Genomic DNA, 17500 nt, shown 5'->3' on the forward strand with positions numbered 1-17500 from the left:
ATCTACAAGGTGCTCAAGCAAGTCCACCCAGACACTGGCGTGTCCTCCAAGGCCATGTCAATCATGAACTCGTTCGTGAATGACATTTTCGAGCGCATCGCTGCCGAGACATCCCGCCTGGCACACTATAACAAGCGCTCCACCATCACCAGCCGGGAAATCCAGACCGCTGTCCGTCTTCTTCTGCCTGGTGAACTGGCAAAACACGCTGTTTCTGAAGGCACCAAGGCTGTTACCAAGTATACCTCCTCCAAGTAAACAGGCGGCCAGTATACTGCTGCCAGTATAAAATAATACCCGGCTCCATTGGAGCCACACTTGAAAAGGAAAAAAGATACGATATAGACAAATGCATTATTATTATAATTATTGTTATTATTATTAATATTATTATTATTATTATTTTTATTATTATTATTATTATTATTATTATTATTATTATTATTATTATTATTATTATCATTATTAATAATATTAATATTGTTGTTTTTATTATGATTATTATTATAATAATTATTGTATCATTATTATTATTATTATTATTATTATTATTATTATTATTATTATTATTATGCTTATTATTATCGTGATTATTATTCTGTGGAGATAAAGAAAAGATAAAAAAAAAATAGAGATAAAGAAAGATAAAAATTCTCCCAAGTGAAAGAGATATGGCCATGGAAGAGGGAATAATAATAATAATATAAAAAAAAAAAAAGGGGGGAAGGATATTGAGTTGAAAGTCGATACCTGATACTGAAAGATGGAAAATAGATATTTTCTTCCACAAAACCAAACAGATTGTCTATGAAAATTCTTTAATGAAAGAGATGTTTGGCCCTAAAAAGGGCCTAGATATTGCTGTTATGAAGATCATTCGTGGATGACTTCTTAGGCACGCTCGCCACGGATGCGACGAGCCAGTTGGATGTCCTTTGGCATGATAGTCACGCGCTTGGCATGGATGGCGCACAGGTTGGTATCCTCAAACAGACCCACGAGGTAAGCCTCGGAAGCTTCCTGGAGAGCCATGACAGCAGAGGACTGGAAGCGGAGGTCAGTCTTGAAATCCTGAGCAATTTCACGCACCAGGCGCTGGAAAGGCAGTTTCCTGATAAGCAGCTCAGTGCTCTTCTGATAACGGCGGATCTCACGGAGAGCAACGGTTCCAGGCCTGTAACGGTGGGGTTTCTTGACACCTCCAGTGGCTGGAGCAGACTTGCGAGCTGCCTTTGTAGCAAGCTGCTTGCGGGGCGCCTTGCCACCAGTGGACTTGCGAGCCGTTTGCTTGGTACGTGCCATAGTTGTGGTAACAACAACTCACAACGAACACTCAGCTGAGTCTGCCCGCGCTTCCCACAAAATCCCTTTATATATGAATCGGGTGGGCCCGACGACTCCAACCCTGCCTTGTGATTGGTCAGAAACGTCCAGTGAGGCTCATCGCCCACGCAGTCACCGCATGAAAGATGTGATCATTATTGTTAGTCTAATTCATTTTGTTCTTATTCTTATTCTTATTCTTATTCTTTCTTCCCTCATTCATAACAAATCTTGGAAAATATACAGCAGAACTGACATGTCATTTAAAATTCTAAGACAATTAGCAAGAAAGTTGTGATATTCTTATTTTTTTCATTCTTTTTATTCTATTTTTTTCTTATTCTTGTCATAATTAATATTGTTATCTTTATTATTTTCATTTTTTTTTATTATTCTTCCTTATCTTATTCTTATTTATCCTACTTTTAGAGAGATGAGGCTTGTGCGGTCACCCATCCAAGTTCTGCCCGGACCCCCTGCTTAACCTTGCTGATCCCGCCGTCAGCTGATTGGTCAAGAGCGGAGAACAAGGTGTTGGGAGGGCTTATTTCTCTTATTCTTATTCTTTCCTGTATTGTTGTTGCATTGTTGTGCTGAAAATGTTGGAAAATATGCACTAAAATTAACCCTTCATTCATAATTCTACGACAATTAGCAAGAGAGATATATTATTACTTTTTTCCCTTATTTTTGTTCTTTTTATTCTTAATCTTCTTTTTTTTATTATAGTTGTTATTGTTATTTTATTATTTTCGTTTTTCGTTCATTCTCCTCATTCTTATTGCTATTTTTTTCTATTCTCAGAGAGATGAGGCTTTTGTGGTCACCCATCCAAGTTCTTCCCGGACCCCCTGCTTAACTGCGCTGATCCCGCCGTTAGCTAATTGGCCAAGACCGGAGAACTAGGTGTTGGGAGGCCTTCTTTCTATTATTCTTATTCTTTCTTCCCCCATTCATATCGTTGTATTGGAAATGTTGGAAAATATACAAAAGAATTCACCCTTCTATGACAATTAGGAAGAAAGACATGGGATGCTTTCTTTCTTTTTTTTTATATTCCTTTATTGTAATTTTTCTTATTCTTGTTATAATAATTCTTACTGTTATCTTTATTACTTAAAATTTTCGTTCATTCTCCCTATTCTTATTCTTATTTTTTTTATTTATTTATTTTTTTTCAGACAGATGAGGCTTGTGTAGTCACCCATCCAAGTATTGCCCGAAACCCCTGCGTAATCTCGACGATTTCATTTGACAATACCTATTTACTTATTTATTTATTATTATATTTATTAAAAAAAAAAAAGAAGAAAAGAAGATGAAGAATAAGGTATGTAATCGAAATACTCTCTCTATACTGTAGCAATAGTTTAGCTGGATGTACTTGTATTGTGTCAAAAATACTTGCAATATCTGCAATTGTAACCTGCAGTGTCGGCATAATGCATAATTAAGCAATGAAAAGAAAAATTAATAAAAGAATAAATGAAAAAAAGAAAGAAAAAAAGATACAATTAACAATTAAATATATTAGCTTGCTCGGTTGGTGGAGGACTCTCCTGCTTTCCCCGATAAAGCCCTTGTCTTCCTGGCCATCTTAGAATGAATATAACACGTTAAAAAAAAAAAATAAATAAATAAAAAACATAAAAAAAAGATGTCCCTCCTAATTCAAATTGCGCCTGGGTCAAGCCCCAGTGACTATTTCTCCTACTACAATTCCCTTCTTATCACCCCCCTATTCTTCCCACTATCCCCACTTCTCCCTCCCCATCTTTTCTCTCTTTGTTATGTTATGTTATGTTATTATTTTGAGGCACACTTCCTCAAGCCCTGGTAGCAGAAGGTTCTCCCAGCTCCTACCTCCCAGCCGCAGCCAGCCAACCAGCAGCCAGCTCCGAAGGAAGAAGGTCCGCCCTACACCGAGCCGCCGAGTCACAAGCTCCGCCTACCGGGTCCGGAAAGAACCAATAGTCACCCAGCACCGCTCCCGCTCTCACTCCTGCGTCTTTTAAAAGACCTGCAGGTGGCAAGGCGCACACACTCGCCCACGAGCTGCCGAAAAAGGAGCATCTTCGCTCCCAACGACTCTACAAAGAAAAAGGCTTTGGCCTACTAACAAAAAAGAATACCGATAGACAACCCGGCAGTCACTTCGAGGAGCCGCGGTCTTCCCTACGTTCCCTGTGGAGAGAGCTTCACCTAAGGGATATCGCTGGAAGATCGCAGTAACTCATTGGTATAAGTGACTTTTGCCAACTGTTCCTCCTACTCCACCTTTCTTTTCTTCGTACCGGCGACAGAGTCAGGATCGGGCCTTAGGCAAGCCCGCTCCGCGCTCTTTAGCCACCGGGGCCTCTAGTGTTGGCTAGAGCAGCCCAGAGACACCTCGGTAGCGTACAAGCCCTACCTCAGGGCTAGATATTCAGGGTTTCTTCCCTCCAGCTAGGATCCCCCTCGGGATATAGGTTCTAGGGCGATAGGAAACAACAACAGGTTGTTTATAGGCCACTCGTGGTTGTAGCACCCAAAAGGCTGTAGCGCCACAAGGCTGTAGCGCCACTTACTTTTAAAAACACTTTTTCACCACAGATTCTTCCACAAGGCTGCAGTATCATAGGGCCCGGCCCTATGATAAGATGGCCGCTCCACGCCCCCCTGATCGGACTATAAGGTACCGGATAAAGACTGCAAGCATTCCTGCCGACATCAGCAATTCGTTCTTTACCAGAACACAGGTACCCCATACAAAATGTTTCCGATCTGGCCCGTATATCATCGTTGGCTTAGCTAGCGAGGCGGACCGTGAAAAACACACCACAGAACAGGCAACCGAAAATTTAAAACTTCTAGGCTTCGAGCTCGTAGAGTCTCCGGAGCAAATCGCCGCTCGAACAATCCTTGCCCGTCGAGTCGACGATTATATACTGAAAAAAACCAGCGAGGATCTCCGAGAGGAGATCGAAGAAAAAAACGGAATCCAGATCGACGACATAAAACTCATACAAAAAGTACACATGATCAAACTAAAGCTACGATCGAGACAGCAGGCAGAACAGGCGCAGAAGAAAGGAATCAAACTCTTTTCCCAAATAATACCCTCTTACAACGTCAGCATTGAGGAATACCGTCCGGTAAATCAATGTTATAAGTGTTATAAATTCAGTCATAGAACAAACCAATGTAAGGAGAAAGAACAAGTGTGCTCTAAGTGTGCAGCTAAGGGCCACGATTATAGAAACTGCCAATCAACCACATTAAAATGCGCTAACTGTGACGGCGAACACGTTGCTGTCTCGTTCAAATGCCCAGTTAAACGCACCCAGCAGCAACAACAAAACTCCATAACAGCAACACCAACAACCTCTTCACAGCCAAACAACTCCTACGCTCAAGCAGCCACACCTGCCACCCCAACACACATGAACACAATTTCTAACACAAACATGGAAAAACTGCTACTAGCCGAAATTATAATCAAATATTCCATACAAACCTCCTTCGGTGACCTGAGAAAACAAGCAGAAACCATGAACTCACTGCTGGAGTACAATGGTTGTCCAACAATAAAACTCCCACCAAATTTCACACAAACAAATCAACAACACTACCAACAAAAGCTTGTGGAACAAACAGAAGCCCCTACACAAACAAACCAACAACACCACCTTGCTGAACAAACAGAAGCTCCTACAGTCCCTAATCAGGAACCAAACTCCTCCTCCACCGAACAATCCAGCCTCCTTCCAACCGGGAACCTAGCTACCGGTGAGGACACAGTTTCTGGGAAAACGCAACCCCACAGCCCCACTCCTACCACTACCTCCACCACAAAAACGAACGAAAACACACCAACACAAGCCAGTAACACCGCACATAAAAGACACATTCCGGGTACACAACCCACCTCCCCTAGACCCACACGAACCACATCGAGAGTTAAGAAAACATGATTACGATCATGCAACTAAATTGTCGCGGCTACTGGAATAACCGGCACCTTATTTCAGAAGCTATTCGATCAACCGACCCAGACATCGTCCTCCTGAACCACACAGGTTCACCAACAAAACCAATTAAGCTATATGGATATAACACACGTTACACTACAGGTACACGTCATGATGGCGTAGCTGTCATGGTCAAATGCACCATCAAACACATCCACATAACCGACTGGCCTTCAGCACACTTCCTGGCCACCAGGATCGAAACACAACACGGGATATTTCTTATTGCCACCACATACAGCAGACCGGATACAGGGCTCCCTCTCACCAGTCTCAACAATCTCTTCAATCACACAAACATACCAGCCTATATACTGGCAGACCTCAATGCCAGTCACACAGCATTTAGACACACCAAGAACAACCAACATGGACACCAACTTCTACAACTTACACAACTGAAACGCCTCCGTTTCCTTGGCCCTGACTTTCCTACCTGCTATACCCACAATGGGAATGGCAGGCCGGATCTCATCCTCTCCAACCGGCAATCCCTACCTTTCCATCACCACATCTCCTACGGACCCATCTGTGGTTCAGACCACGTCCCCCTAATTCTAAAAATATCCTCAAACCCCATATCTATCCCATCCCCACCTGTCCCCGACTACCGCTCCGCCGACTGGGAGGGATTCAGGAAAACTCTTTCAGACCTACACCAACCACCACAGCTCGAAGGCCAACCCTATACAATAATAGACAGTGCCCTAGAGACACTACATAGTGACATCCTGACATCAGCCAACAGACACACACCAAAGAAACAACACAAAATTCACATAGACTTCAGACCCTCCATAAAAACACAACGACTACTAGTGTGCTACAGAACACGCTTTTTACAAAACATGCACAACCACATACCCATCTACAGAGACCTCTGCACCCTTCGCACACACATACTAAATAGCCTACAGGATGACCACAGCGCTCACTGGAGGAACCTAGTCTCCCTTATGGACGGAGCTCGCTGCAAAAATCCTACTCAGTTCTGGCACATGGTGCACAAGCTGAAGGGATGCCACCGGGAAAGATTCGAGTACCTCCTAGTGAACGGTGATCGAGTCACCAACCCAGACCAGCTCACCAACACCTTCCAGACACACTGGTGCAACACCTTCCAACCACACCCTTTCCCTCCCCATGAGCCCAGTATTGCCCACATACACCACATCACCGATCTTGTGCGCCGAAACATAGCAAACACGCTACCACATAACATTATACACTTAACACACCTAGATCCCCAACACCCTCTCACCACACCCATTGAGGAGGAGGATGTCACCAGGTTGCTCAGACATACTCCGCGGCGAGCCCCCGGCCCCTCAGGAGTCACATGGCCGATGGTGCGGAGCCTTCCTCCAGAAATCATATCCAGCCTGACAAAAATTTTCAATGCTTGCCTCGCCTCTGGATACTTCCCAAAGGCTTTCAAAATTTCAAACATCACCCTTATTGCCAAGCCCGGAAAAAACTCTCACTTACCAGAAAACTATCGCCCCATAAGCCTCCTTGAAATTCTTGGAAAAACTTTTGAACGTCTAATCAACTTAAGATTGAGAGCGTTCCTCGAATGTAACGGATTGCTGGCACCACAGCAGTTCGGTTTCCGGAGGAACGCCTCAACTGAGGACGCCCTTAACAGCATAGTAGCCTACCTAAATTTCAACAAGCCATATTACAAGACAGCACTCGTGACAAAAGATGTCAAGAAAGCTTTTGACACCGTTTGGCACACCGGTTTGAAATACAAAATTTGTAATAACTTCAATCTCCCTTTTCTAACACAACGCATCTTGTGTAGTTTTCTGGATGAGAGACAGACAAGAATCCGCCACCAGGGCAACTTTTCGCCATTTTTCACCCCTCAGGCTGGAGTCCCACAAGGCTCCGTACTCTCCCCCACCCTTTTTAACATGTACACAGCTGACCTACCCCTCCCAGCCCACAATGACTCACTAACTATTCAATACGCGGACGATGTAACGCAATTGGCCCGTGCCAGGTCGTTAGATCTCCTAACCGACAAAATTCAATGGGAACTGATGGCGACTAGCCTGTGGGAGATGAAATGGCGAATTCTCTCCCATCCCGAAAAATCAAAAGTCACTTATTTCAACATTAAAAGAAGTCAGCCCCGCCAAATCTCACTAAACAGAATTACTCCAATCCCCACCCCAATCCCCATCAGTAACAACAACAAAGTGCTTGGCCTCACCATAGATAAGCACCTCAACTTCAATATACATATAAAACAAAAAGCAACCATAGCCGCCAAGGCCCTGAGCAACCTGGAAAGATTTCGCGACAGCAGCACAAAAACAAAACTTCACCTCTACAAAGCTTTCATTCTCCCTCTCTTAACCTACTGCCCTCTTGCCCTCTCTCTCTCTGCTCCCTCCAACCTCTCTAAACTTCAAAAAGTTCAAAACCGAGCAATTCGTTTCGCTCTTGGGACGAAATGGTTCGACTTCCAAACCTCTCTCTCCATTCACCAGGAGTCCAACATCCCCCCCCTTAACATAACACTCCACAATAGAATCGAAAAACAACTAAGCTCCTTCTCCGACAGACACACAATCACATACAATTTCATTACCAACCTCCCCCCACCTTTCCGTCACCTGCCGCACTGCAATCTCCTTGATCCTCCCACTGTGCCTCCTGAACCTGTTTTCTAATAATGGACTCCTCCTTTCTTCCCTTCACTATCTCCTTTCTCTGTACCACTCATGGTGTCTGAGTGGCATCATCGTCGTTCTCTCGTTCACGTGGGCGGTCCCGCGTGCCAACACCTAGTGGTTTTTTCATATTTTTTGTCTTATGGTTTTGTATTCATATTTTTGTTTTTGTGCATTATTTTTCTGTCTCGCAGCCTAGGTTTTAAGGTGGCACCGGACCGCTCTTGGGAAAGGGACGCGACAAAAAATCACCGCCATTAACATACCATGCCTCTGACCGAGGGAGTGGGGTCGTGTGGCAACACCTAGTGGTTTTTTCATATTTTTTGTCTTATGGCTTTGTATTCATATTTTTGTTTTTTATACATTATTTTCTTGCCTCGCAGCCTAGGTTTCAAGGGGGCACCGGACCACTTCCAGAGAGACGGGGATAGCACGAACCGCACTCCTCCCACTGACGTCACGGCAATGGGGCCCCCGGACGTCGGCATGACGTTCCGGTAGCGGTACCCCCCGAGGTAGTTAAGGAGCGGCCAGTACTGATGATGGGGACGGTAACCACACCATTCAGTGGAAGCCACTTCACCCCCCACACAGAGGTAGTTGGGTGCGGCAAGGGCTGGGCAGGAAGGTAGTCAAGAGATGGTGGGGCGGGGCCCTGGAAGCATCCATGCAGGAATCCCCATTCACCCCCCGCCACCAGCGACTTACCGCGTGCAAGCAGATGGTATTAGATTTGACCCCTCGTTGCGGTGAGGGAGCCTTTTCGAGCCTCTGTCATTGCACATCCTACCATCATGTCAATCATTATCACAAACCATCCTCACCCTCCCCATGCACATAACACCACAACATTTTTTATACTTCTCTTTTCTTTAGCAGGTTGGCCTTTTTGCAGGAAGAGTCACAGGACAAGAGCAGAAAGGACCGACACCGCTTTTTCACCCACCACATTACATCATACATTAAATATCCCTGCCATCACCAAATCACTCTACTACTATCCGTGGTTCGGAACCCACGTAAAACTGTAGGTCCCTCCGCTATACGGATGTACTTCTTCCTCTGTCCTTCTTTGAACCAATAAAAAGCAAAAAAAAAAAAACCCTTTCTACTCTGACTGTCCTTCACTCCTCTTTCACATCCTGATGGTGCAGGCTCTGGATAGTCTGGCCCCTAACTTGTGCGTGGTTTGGCCCGGGGTTTTGGGTGCGTGGGCGGCGTTCGTGGCTGTGGCTGTGTTGGGCTTGGCCTGCTCGGTTGGTGGCGGACTCTCCTGCTTTCCCCGATAAAGACCTTGTCCCCCTTGCCATCTTAGCATGAATATAACACGTAAAAAAAAAAAAAAAAAAAAAAAAAAAAAAAAAAAAAAAAAAAAAAGATGTCCTTCCTCATTGAAATTGCGCCTGGGTTAAGCCCCAGTGACTATTTCTCCTACTACAATTCCCTTCTTATCACCCCCCTATTCTTCCCACTATCCCCACTTCCCCCTCCCCATCTTTTCTCTCTTTGTTATGTTATGTTATGTTATTTTGAGGCACATTCGTGAGCTTCCTGTTAGACCGTTCGGACGTCGTACTAGCAGCTCTCATCACCATGACTGGCCGCGGCAAGGGAGGCAAGGGTCTTGGAAAGGGAGGCGCCAAGCGTCACCGTAAGGTTCTGCGTGATAACATCCAGGGAATCACCAAGCCTGCTATCCGTCGTCTAGCTCGCCGAGGTGGCGTCAAGCGCATCTCTGGTCTCATCTACGAGGAGACTCGTGGGGTGCTCAAGGTGTTCCTTGAGAACGTTATCAGGGATGCTGTCACCTATACCGAGCACGCCAAGCGTAAGACCGTTACTGCCATGGACGTTGTCTACGCCCTCAAGCGTCAGGGCCGTACCCTGTACGGATTTGGTGGTTAAATCGCTCCATTATTGAGATGGTGCCAGCTATTCAGCTTGCATTATCATCATTGAATAACATCATCTCCCGGACCTTTTTAAGGTCCACAAACATGAAAAGAAAGAAGGACCATAGACTACTATTATTACTACTACTTTCTCATAACCATGTTCACTATCACTATCTGAGCTAAGAAAAGAAACCATTATTAATTATAACCATCTTTCTCACTTCATCAGGTCTTCTCCAAGTATTATTATTATTATCATTATTATTATTATTATTATTATTATTATTATTATCATTATTATTATTATTATTATTATTATTATTATTATTATTATTATTATCATTGACTTATTTCAATGATCACGCCCCTCATCGTTCTCAGTTTCTCATAAAACAAAATATACATTGAGATGAAAAAGACGCTCAACATATCACAATAGGCAACACATCTAATCAACTCTCCACTGTGACACACAGCAGGTACATTAGTAGAAATATAGTATACATATTTATTCTCGGTCACTTGCGTGCCTGACTAAATAATAATAATAATAATAACAAATAACTAACTCGAAAATAAATACACTACTTGCTTATTATTGATATACCAGTATAGTCTACACAACTCTCTAGATGTTTGAACGTGTGGCTCCGAAGAGGAGCCGGATTGATGGTGATATTGGCTGAAGGGGAGGGAGGCCCTTTATTTACTTCTTCTCAGTCTTCTTGGGAAGGAGCACGGCCTGAATGTTGGGCAGCACGCCACCCTGTGCAATGGTGACTCCGGAGAGGAGCTTGTTAAGTTCCTCGTCGTTGCGGATGGCCAGCTGCAGGTGACGTGGGATGATGCGAGTCTTCTTGTTGTCACGGGCGGCATTGCCGGCAAGCTCAAGGACTTCAGCAGCCAGGTACTCCATAACTGCCGCAAGGTACACGGGGGCACCAGCACCCACGCGCTCGGCGTAGTTGCCTTTCCTTAGAAGGCGATGAATCCTGCCGACCGGGAACTGGAGTCCAGCACGACTGGAACGGGACTTTGACTTTCCCTTCACCTTTCCTCCCTTGCCGCGTCCAGACATGATAATGGATGTTGTGGTAGTAGTAGTAGTAGTAGTAGTTGTTGTTGTTGGTGATAAATGAGGAGCGCGAGTACTCTAACCTCGTCGGTAGCTCTGCGAGCAAGTAGTGAATTTTGGGAAAAACGGCTATATATACGCGAGATCAGATCGGCCCAGAGCGCGTCTGGACCAATCAGGACGCTCGCTGAGGTGGCGACTCCTGATCCTGAGTAGGCACGCTAATATATATACCACTTTTCAACTGAGAAAACGCACACTCGTTCTCACAGCAGTACGGCGACACTATGCCTCCCAAAGCATCAGGAAAGGCTGCCAAGAAAGCTGGCAAGGCACAGAAGGCCATTGCCAAGGGCGACAAGAAGAAGAAGCGCAGGAGGAAGGAGAGCTACTCCATCTACATCTACAAGGTGCTCAAGCAAGTCCACCCAGACACTGGCGTGTCCTCCAAGGCCATGTCAATCATGAACTCGTTCGTGAATGACATTTTCGAGCGCATCGCTGCCGAGGCATCCCGCCTGGCACACTATAACAAGCGCTCCACCATCACCAGCCGGGAAATCCAGACCGCTGTCCGTCTTCTTCTGCCTGGTGAACTGGCAAAACACGCTGTTTCTGAAGGCACCAAGGCTGTTACCAAGTATACCTCCTCCAAGTAAACAGGCGGCCAGTATACTGCTGCCAGTATAAAATAATACCCGGCTCCATTGGAGCCACACTTGAAAAGGAAAAAAGATACGATATAGACAAATGCATTATTATTATAATTATTGTTATTATTATTAATATTATTATTATTATTATTTTTATTATTATTATTATTATTATTATTATTATTATTATTATTATTATTATCATTATTAATAATATTAATATTGTTGTTTTTATTATGATTATTATTATAATAATTATTGTATCATTATTATTATTATTATTATTATTATTATTATTATTATTATTATTATTATTATTATTATGCTTATTATTATCGTGATTATTATTCTGTGGAGATAAAGAAAAGATAAAAAAAAAATAGAGATAAAGAAAGATAAAAATTCTCCCAAGTGAAAGAGATATGGCCATGGAAGAGGGAATAATAATAATAATATAAAAAAAAAAAAAGGGGGGAAGGATATTGAGTTGAAAGTCGATACCTGATACTGAAAGATGGAAAATAAATATTTTCTTCCACAAAACCAAACAGATTGTCTATGAAAATTCTTTAATGAAAGAGATGTTTGGCCCTAAAAAGGGCCTAGATATTGCTGTTATGAAGATCATTCGTGGATGACTTCTTAGGCACGCTCGCCACGGATGCGACGAGCCAGTTGGATGTCCTTTGGCATGATAGTCACGCGCTTGGCATGGATGGCGCACAGGTTGGTATCCTCAAACAGACCCACGAGGTAAGCCTCGGAAGCTTCCTGGAGAGCCATGACAGCAGAGGACTGGAAGCGGAGGTCAGTCTTGAAATCCTGAGCAATTTCACGCACCAGGCGCTGGAAAGGCAGTTTCCTGATAAGCAGCTCAGTGCTCTTCTGATAACGGCGGATCTCACGGAGAGCAACGGTTCCAGGCCTGTAACGGTGGGGTTTCTTGACACCTCCAGTGGCTGGAGCAGACTTGCGAGCTGCCTTTGTAGCAAGCTGCTTGCGGGGCGCCTTGCCACCAGTGGACTTGCGAGCCGTTTGCTTGGTACGTGCCATAGTTGTGGTAACAACAACTCACAACGAACACTCAGCTGAGTCTGCCCGCGCTTCCCACAAAATCCCTTTATATATGAATCGGGTGGGCCCGACGACTCCAACCCTGCCTTGTGATTGGTCAGAAACGTCCAGTGAGGCTCATCGCCCACGCAGTCACCGCATGAAAGATGTGATCATTATTGTTAGTCTAATTCATTTTGTTCTTATTCTTATTCTTATTCTTATTCTTTCTTCCCTCATTCATAACAAATCTTGGAAAATATACAGCAGAACTGACATGTCATTTAAAATTCTAAGACAATTAGCAAGAAAGTTGTGATATTCTTATTTTTTTCATTCTTTTTATTCTATTTTTTTCTTATTCTTGTCATAATTAATATTGTTATCTTTATTATTTTCATTTTTTTTTATTATTCTTCCTTATCTTATTCTTATTTATCCTACTTTTAGAGAGATGAGGCTTGTGCGGTCACCCATCCAAGTTCTGCCCGGACCCCCTGCTTAACCTTGCTGATCCCGCCGTCAGCTGATTGGTCAAGAGCGGAGAACAAGGTGTTGGGAGGGCTTATTTCTCTTATTCTTATTCTTTCCTGTATTGTTGTTGCATTGTTGTGCTGAAAATGTTGGAAAATATGCACTAAAATTAACCCTTCATTCATAATTCTACGACAATTAGCAAGAGAGATATATTATTACTTTTTTCCCTTATTTTTGTTCTTTTTATTCTTAATCTTCTTTTTTTTATTATAGTTGTTATTGTTATTTTATTATTTTCGTTTTTCGTTCATTCTCCTCATTCTTATTGCTATTTTTTTCTATTCTCAGAGAGATGAGGCTTTTGTGGTCACCCATCCAAGTTCTTCCCGGACCCCCTGCTTAACTGCGCTGATCCCGCCGTTAGCTAATTGGCCAAGACCGGAGAACTAGGTGTTGGGAGGCCTTCTTTCTATTATTCTTATTCTTTCTTCCCCCATTCATATCGTTGTATTGGAAATGTTGGAAAATATACAAAAGAATTCACCCTTCTATGACAATTAGGAAGAAAGACATGGGATGCTTTCTTTCTTTTTTTTTATATTCCTTTATTGTAATTTTTCTTATTCTTGTTATAATAATTCTTACTGTTATCTTTATTACTTAAAATTTTCGTTCATTCTCCCTATTCTTATTCTTATTTTTTTTATTTATTTATTTTTTTTCAGACAGATGAGGCTTGTGTAGTCACCCATCCAAGTATTGCCCGAAACCCCTGCGTAATCTCGACGATTTCATTTGACAATACCTATTTACTTATTTATTTATTATTATATTTATTAAAAAAAAAAAAGAAGAAAAGAAGATGAAGAATAAGGTATGTAATCGAAATACTCTCTCTATACTGTAGCAATAGTTTAGCTGGATGTACTTGTATTGTGTCAAAAATACTTGCAATATCTGCAATTGTAACCTGCAGTGTCGGCATAATGCATAATTAAGCAATGAAAAGAAAAATTAATAAAAGAATAAATGAAAAAAAGAAAGAAAAAAAGATACAATTAACAATTAAATATATTAGCTACCCCTCTACGTTTCTTTATCACTGCAGAAAAATGGAAACATTTTAACGTAGACTTGTCAAAATTCAACTGAAATTAAGGGTTAAATAAGGATTGTCACCCCTTCCCCAGAGGATATTCATTGTCTTTTAATATATATATATATATATATATATATATATATATATATATATATATATATATATATATATATATATATATATATATATATATATATATATATATATATATATATATATATATATTCTTTTTATTTAAAGTCTTATTTAGAGAGAGAGAGAGAGAGAGAGAGAGGTAACGTCCTTGAGGATAGCAGCTCGTCTACGCTCCGCTCAGTGATCAGCGTTAGAATGTAATTCCTCATTTCTTTAAAAAAAAAAAAAAAAAAAAAAAAACAGAAACTTTATTTAGGGGGCTTGCTGGAAACAAACTACAATGGAGGAAAGAACAATATGTCTGCTATATGACCCACCCAGTTAAATTTTCAAGAAGCAAACGCAAGTTGGAAAATACGAGGAAGATAAATTTTCATTTATATACGTTTTATGGTAATTTCTGCCACGCCTTCCTCTATTCATCAAACGTCACTGACACTTATTCCCTTTATTTTTTACTTTACAGAATCTTTTGTAGGGCAAGACTCTAGAGGATATGTGCTTTCATAAATTCTATAATGCTTTGCTTATCATAGAGACATAAAAAAAAAAAATAATAATAATAAAAATAAATAAATTAATTAATTTAAAAAATCAAAATAAATAGATATATAAATTAATTAATCAATCAAATAAATTTCTATGCTTCACCTTTATAGCATTCGTATGAATGTCAAAACAAAACAAAAAATATAAATATAAATAATAATATGAAAAAAAAAAATTACTAAATATATGAAAAATAGCATTACTACTACTACTACTACTACTACTACTACTGCTACTACTACTACTATTTTTTTTTTTTTTTTATGTAGGAAGGACACTGGCCAAGGGCAACAAAAATGTAATAAAAAAAATGCCCACTGAAATGCCAGTCCCATACAGGGGTCAAAGCAGTGGTCAAAAAATGATGAATAAGTGTCTTGAAACCTCCCTCTTGAAGGAATTCAAGTCATAGGAAGGTGGAAATACGGAAGCAGGCAGGGAGTTCCAGAGTTTACCAGAGAAAGGGATGAATGATTGAGAATACTAGTTAACTCTTGCGTTAGAGAAGTGGACAGAATAGAGGTGAGAGAAAGAAGAAAGTCTTGTGCAGCGAGGCCACGGAAGGAGGGGAGGCATGCAGTTAGCAAGATCAGAAGAGCAGTTAGCATGAAAATAGCGGTAGAAGACAGCTAGATATGCAACATTGCGGCGGTGAGAGAGAAGCTGAAGACAGTCAGTTAGAGGAGAGGAGTTGATGAGACGAAAAGCTTTTGATTCCACCCTGTCTAGAAAAGCAGTATGAGTGGAACCCCCCTCAGACATGTGAAGCATACTCCATACATGGACGGATAAGGCCCTTGTACAGAGTTAGCAGCTGGGGGGGTGAGAAAAACTGGCGGAGACGTCTCAGAACACCTAACTTCATAAAAGCTGTTTTAGCTAGAGATGAGATGTGAAGTTTCCAGTTCAGATTATAAGTAAAGGACAGACCGAGGATGTTCAATGTAGAAGAGGGGGACAGTTGAGTGTCATTGAAGAAGAGGGGATAGTTGTCTGGAAGGTTGTGTCGAGTTGATAGATGGAGGAATTGATTTTTTGAGGCATTGAACAATATCAAGTTTGTTCTGCCCCAATGAGAAATTTTAGAAAGATCAGAAGTCAGGCGTTCTGTGGCTTCCCTGCGTGATATGTTTACCTCCTGAAGGGTTGGACGTCTATGAAAAGACGTGGAAAAGTGCAGGGTGGTATCTTCAGCGTAGGAGTGGATAGGACAAGAAGTTTGGTTTAGAAGATCATTAATGAATAATAAGAAGAGAGTGGGTGACAGGACAGAACCCTGAGGAACACCACTGTTAATTGATTTAGGAGAAGAACAGTGACCGTCTACCACAGCAGCAATAGAACGGTCAAAAAGGAAACTTGAGATGAAGTAAACAGAGAGAAGGATAGAAACCGTAGGAGGGTAGTTTGGAAATCAAAGCTTTGTGCCAGACTCTATCAAAAGCTTTTGATAATTATGTCCAAGGCAACAGCAAAAGTTTCACCAAAATCTCTAAAAGAGGATGACCAAGACTCAGTAAGGAAAGCCAGAAGATCACCAGTAGAGCGGCCTTGACGGAACCCATACTGGCGATCAGATAGAAGGTTGTGGAGTGATAGATGTTTAAGAATCTTCCTGTTGAAGATAGATTCAAAAACTTTAGATAGGCAGGAAATTAAAGCAATAGGATGGTAGTTTGAGGGATTAGAACGGTCACCCTTTTTAGGAACAGGTTGAATGTAAGTAAACTTCCAGCAAGAAGGAAAGGTAGTGTTGACAGACAGAGCTGAAAGAATTTGAATAGGCAAGGTGCAAGCATGGAGGCATTGTTTCGGAGAACAATAGGAGGGACCCCATCCGGTCCATAAGCCTTCCGAGGGTTTAGGCCAGCGAGGGCATGGAAAACATCATTGCGAAGAATTTTAATAGGTGGCATGAAGTTGTCAGAGGGTGGAGGAGAGGGAGGAACAAGCCCAGAATCGTCCAATGTAGAATTTTTAGCAAAGGTTTGAGCAAAGATTTCAGCTTTAGAAATAGATGCGATAGCAGTGGTGCCATCTGGTTGAAATAGAGTAGGGAAAGAAGAAGCAGCAAAGTTATTGGAGATACTTTTTGGCTAGATGCCAGAAATCACGAAGGGAGTTAGAGAGAGAGAGAGAGAGAGAGAGAGAGAGAGAGAGAGAGAGAGAGAGAGAGAGAGAGAGAGAGAGAGAGAGAGAGAGAGAGAGAGAGAGAGAGAGAGAGAATGTGTGTGTGTGTATATGTGTCGGTTGGGTTGTGAAGGATGGGAAAAACCAGCAAGCCTCGGCTCCACTGACTGATCGATACTTGAATGTAATTCAAGTAAGGCGAAGTTAGGTTAGATTAGGTCAGGTCAGGTTAAGTTAGGTTAGGTTAGGTTAATTTAGGTTAGGTTGTTAGTGTTAGTTTAGGGTAGTTTAGGTGATGTTACGTTATGTTAGGTTAGGTTAGGTTAAGTTAGGTTATGTTAGGTTAGGTTAGGCCAGCTTTGCTTAATTTAGGTTAGGTTAATTTAGGATATTATAGGTTAGGTTCATTTAGGT

General features: G+C 41.9%; 1 protein-coding gene across 1 annotated transcript in view; it reads right to left on the reverse strand.

The window, feature by feature from the left end:
- The window catches only part of LOC135108637 (uncharacterized), a 12391-nt gene extending 8995 nt beyond the window's left edge, over positions 1-3396 (reverse strand). Inside the window, exon 1 of the mRNA XM_064019799.1 lies at positions 3376-3396. Within this exon, the coding sequence (XP_063875869.1) occupies positions 3376-3396 (21 nt within the window). The remainder of the gene's footprint in view (positions 1-3375) is intronic.
- Between the last annotated feature and the right edge of the window lie 14104 nt (positions 3397-17500).

Source organism: Scylla paramamosain, chromosome 17 (assembly GCF_035594125.1).
Source record: "Scylla paramamosain isolate STU-SP2022 chromosome 17, ASM3559412v1, whole genome shotgun sequence".
NCBI lineage: Eukaryota > Metazoa > Arthropoda > Malacostraca > Decapoda > Portunidae > Scylla > Scylla paramamosain.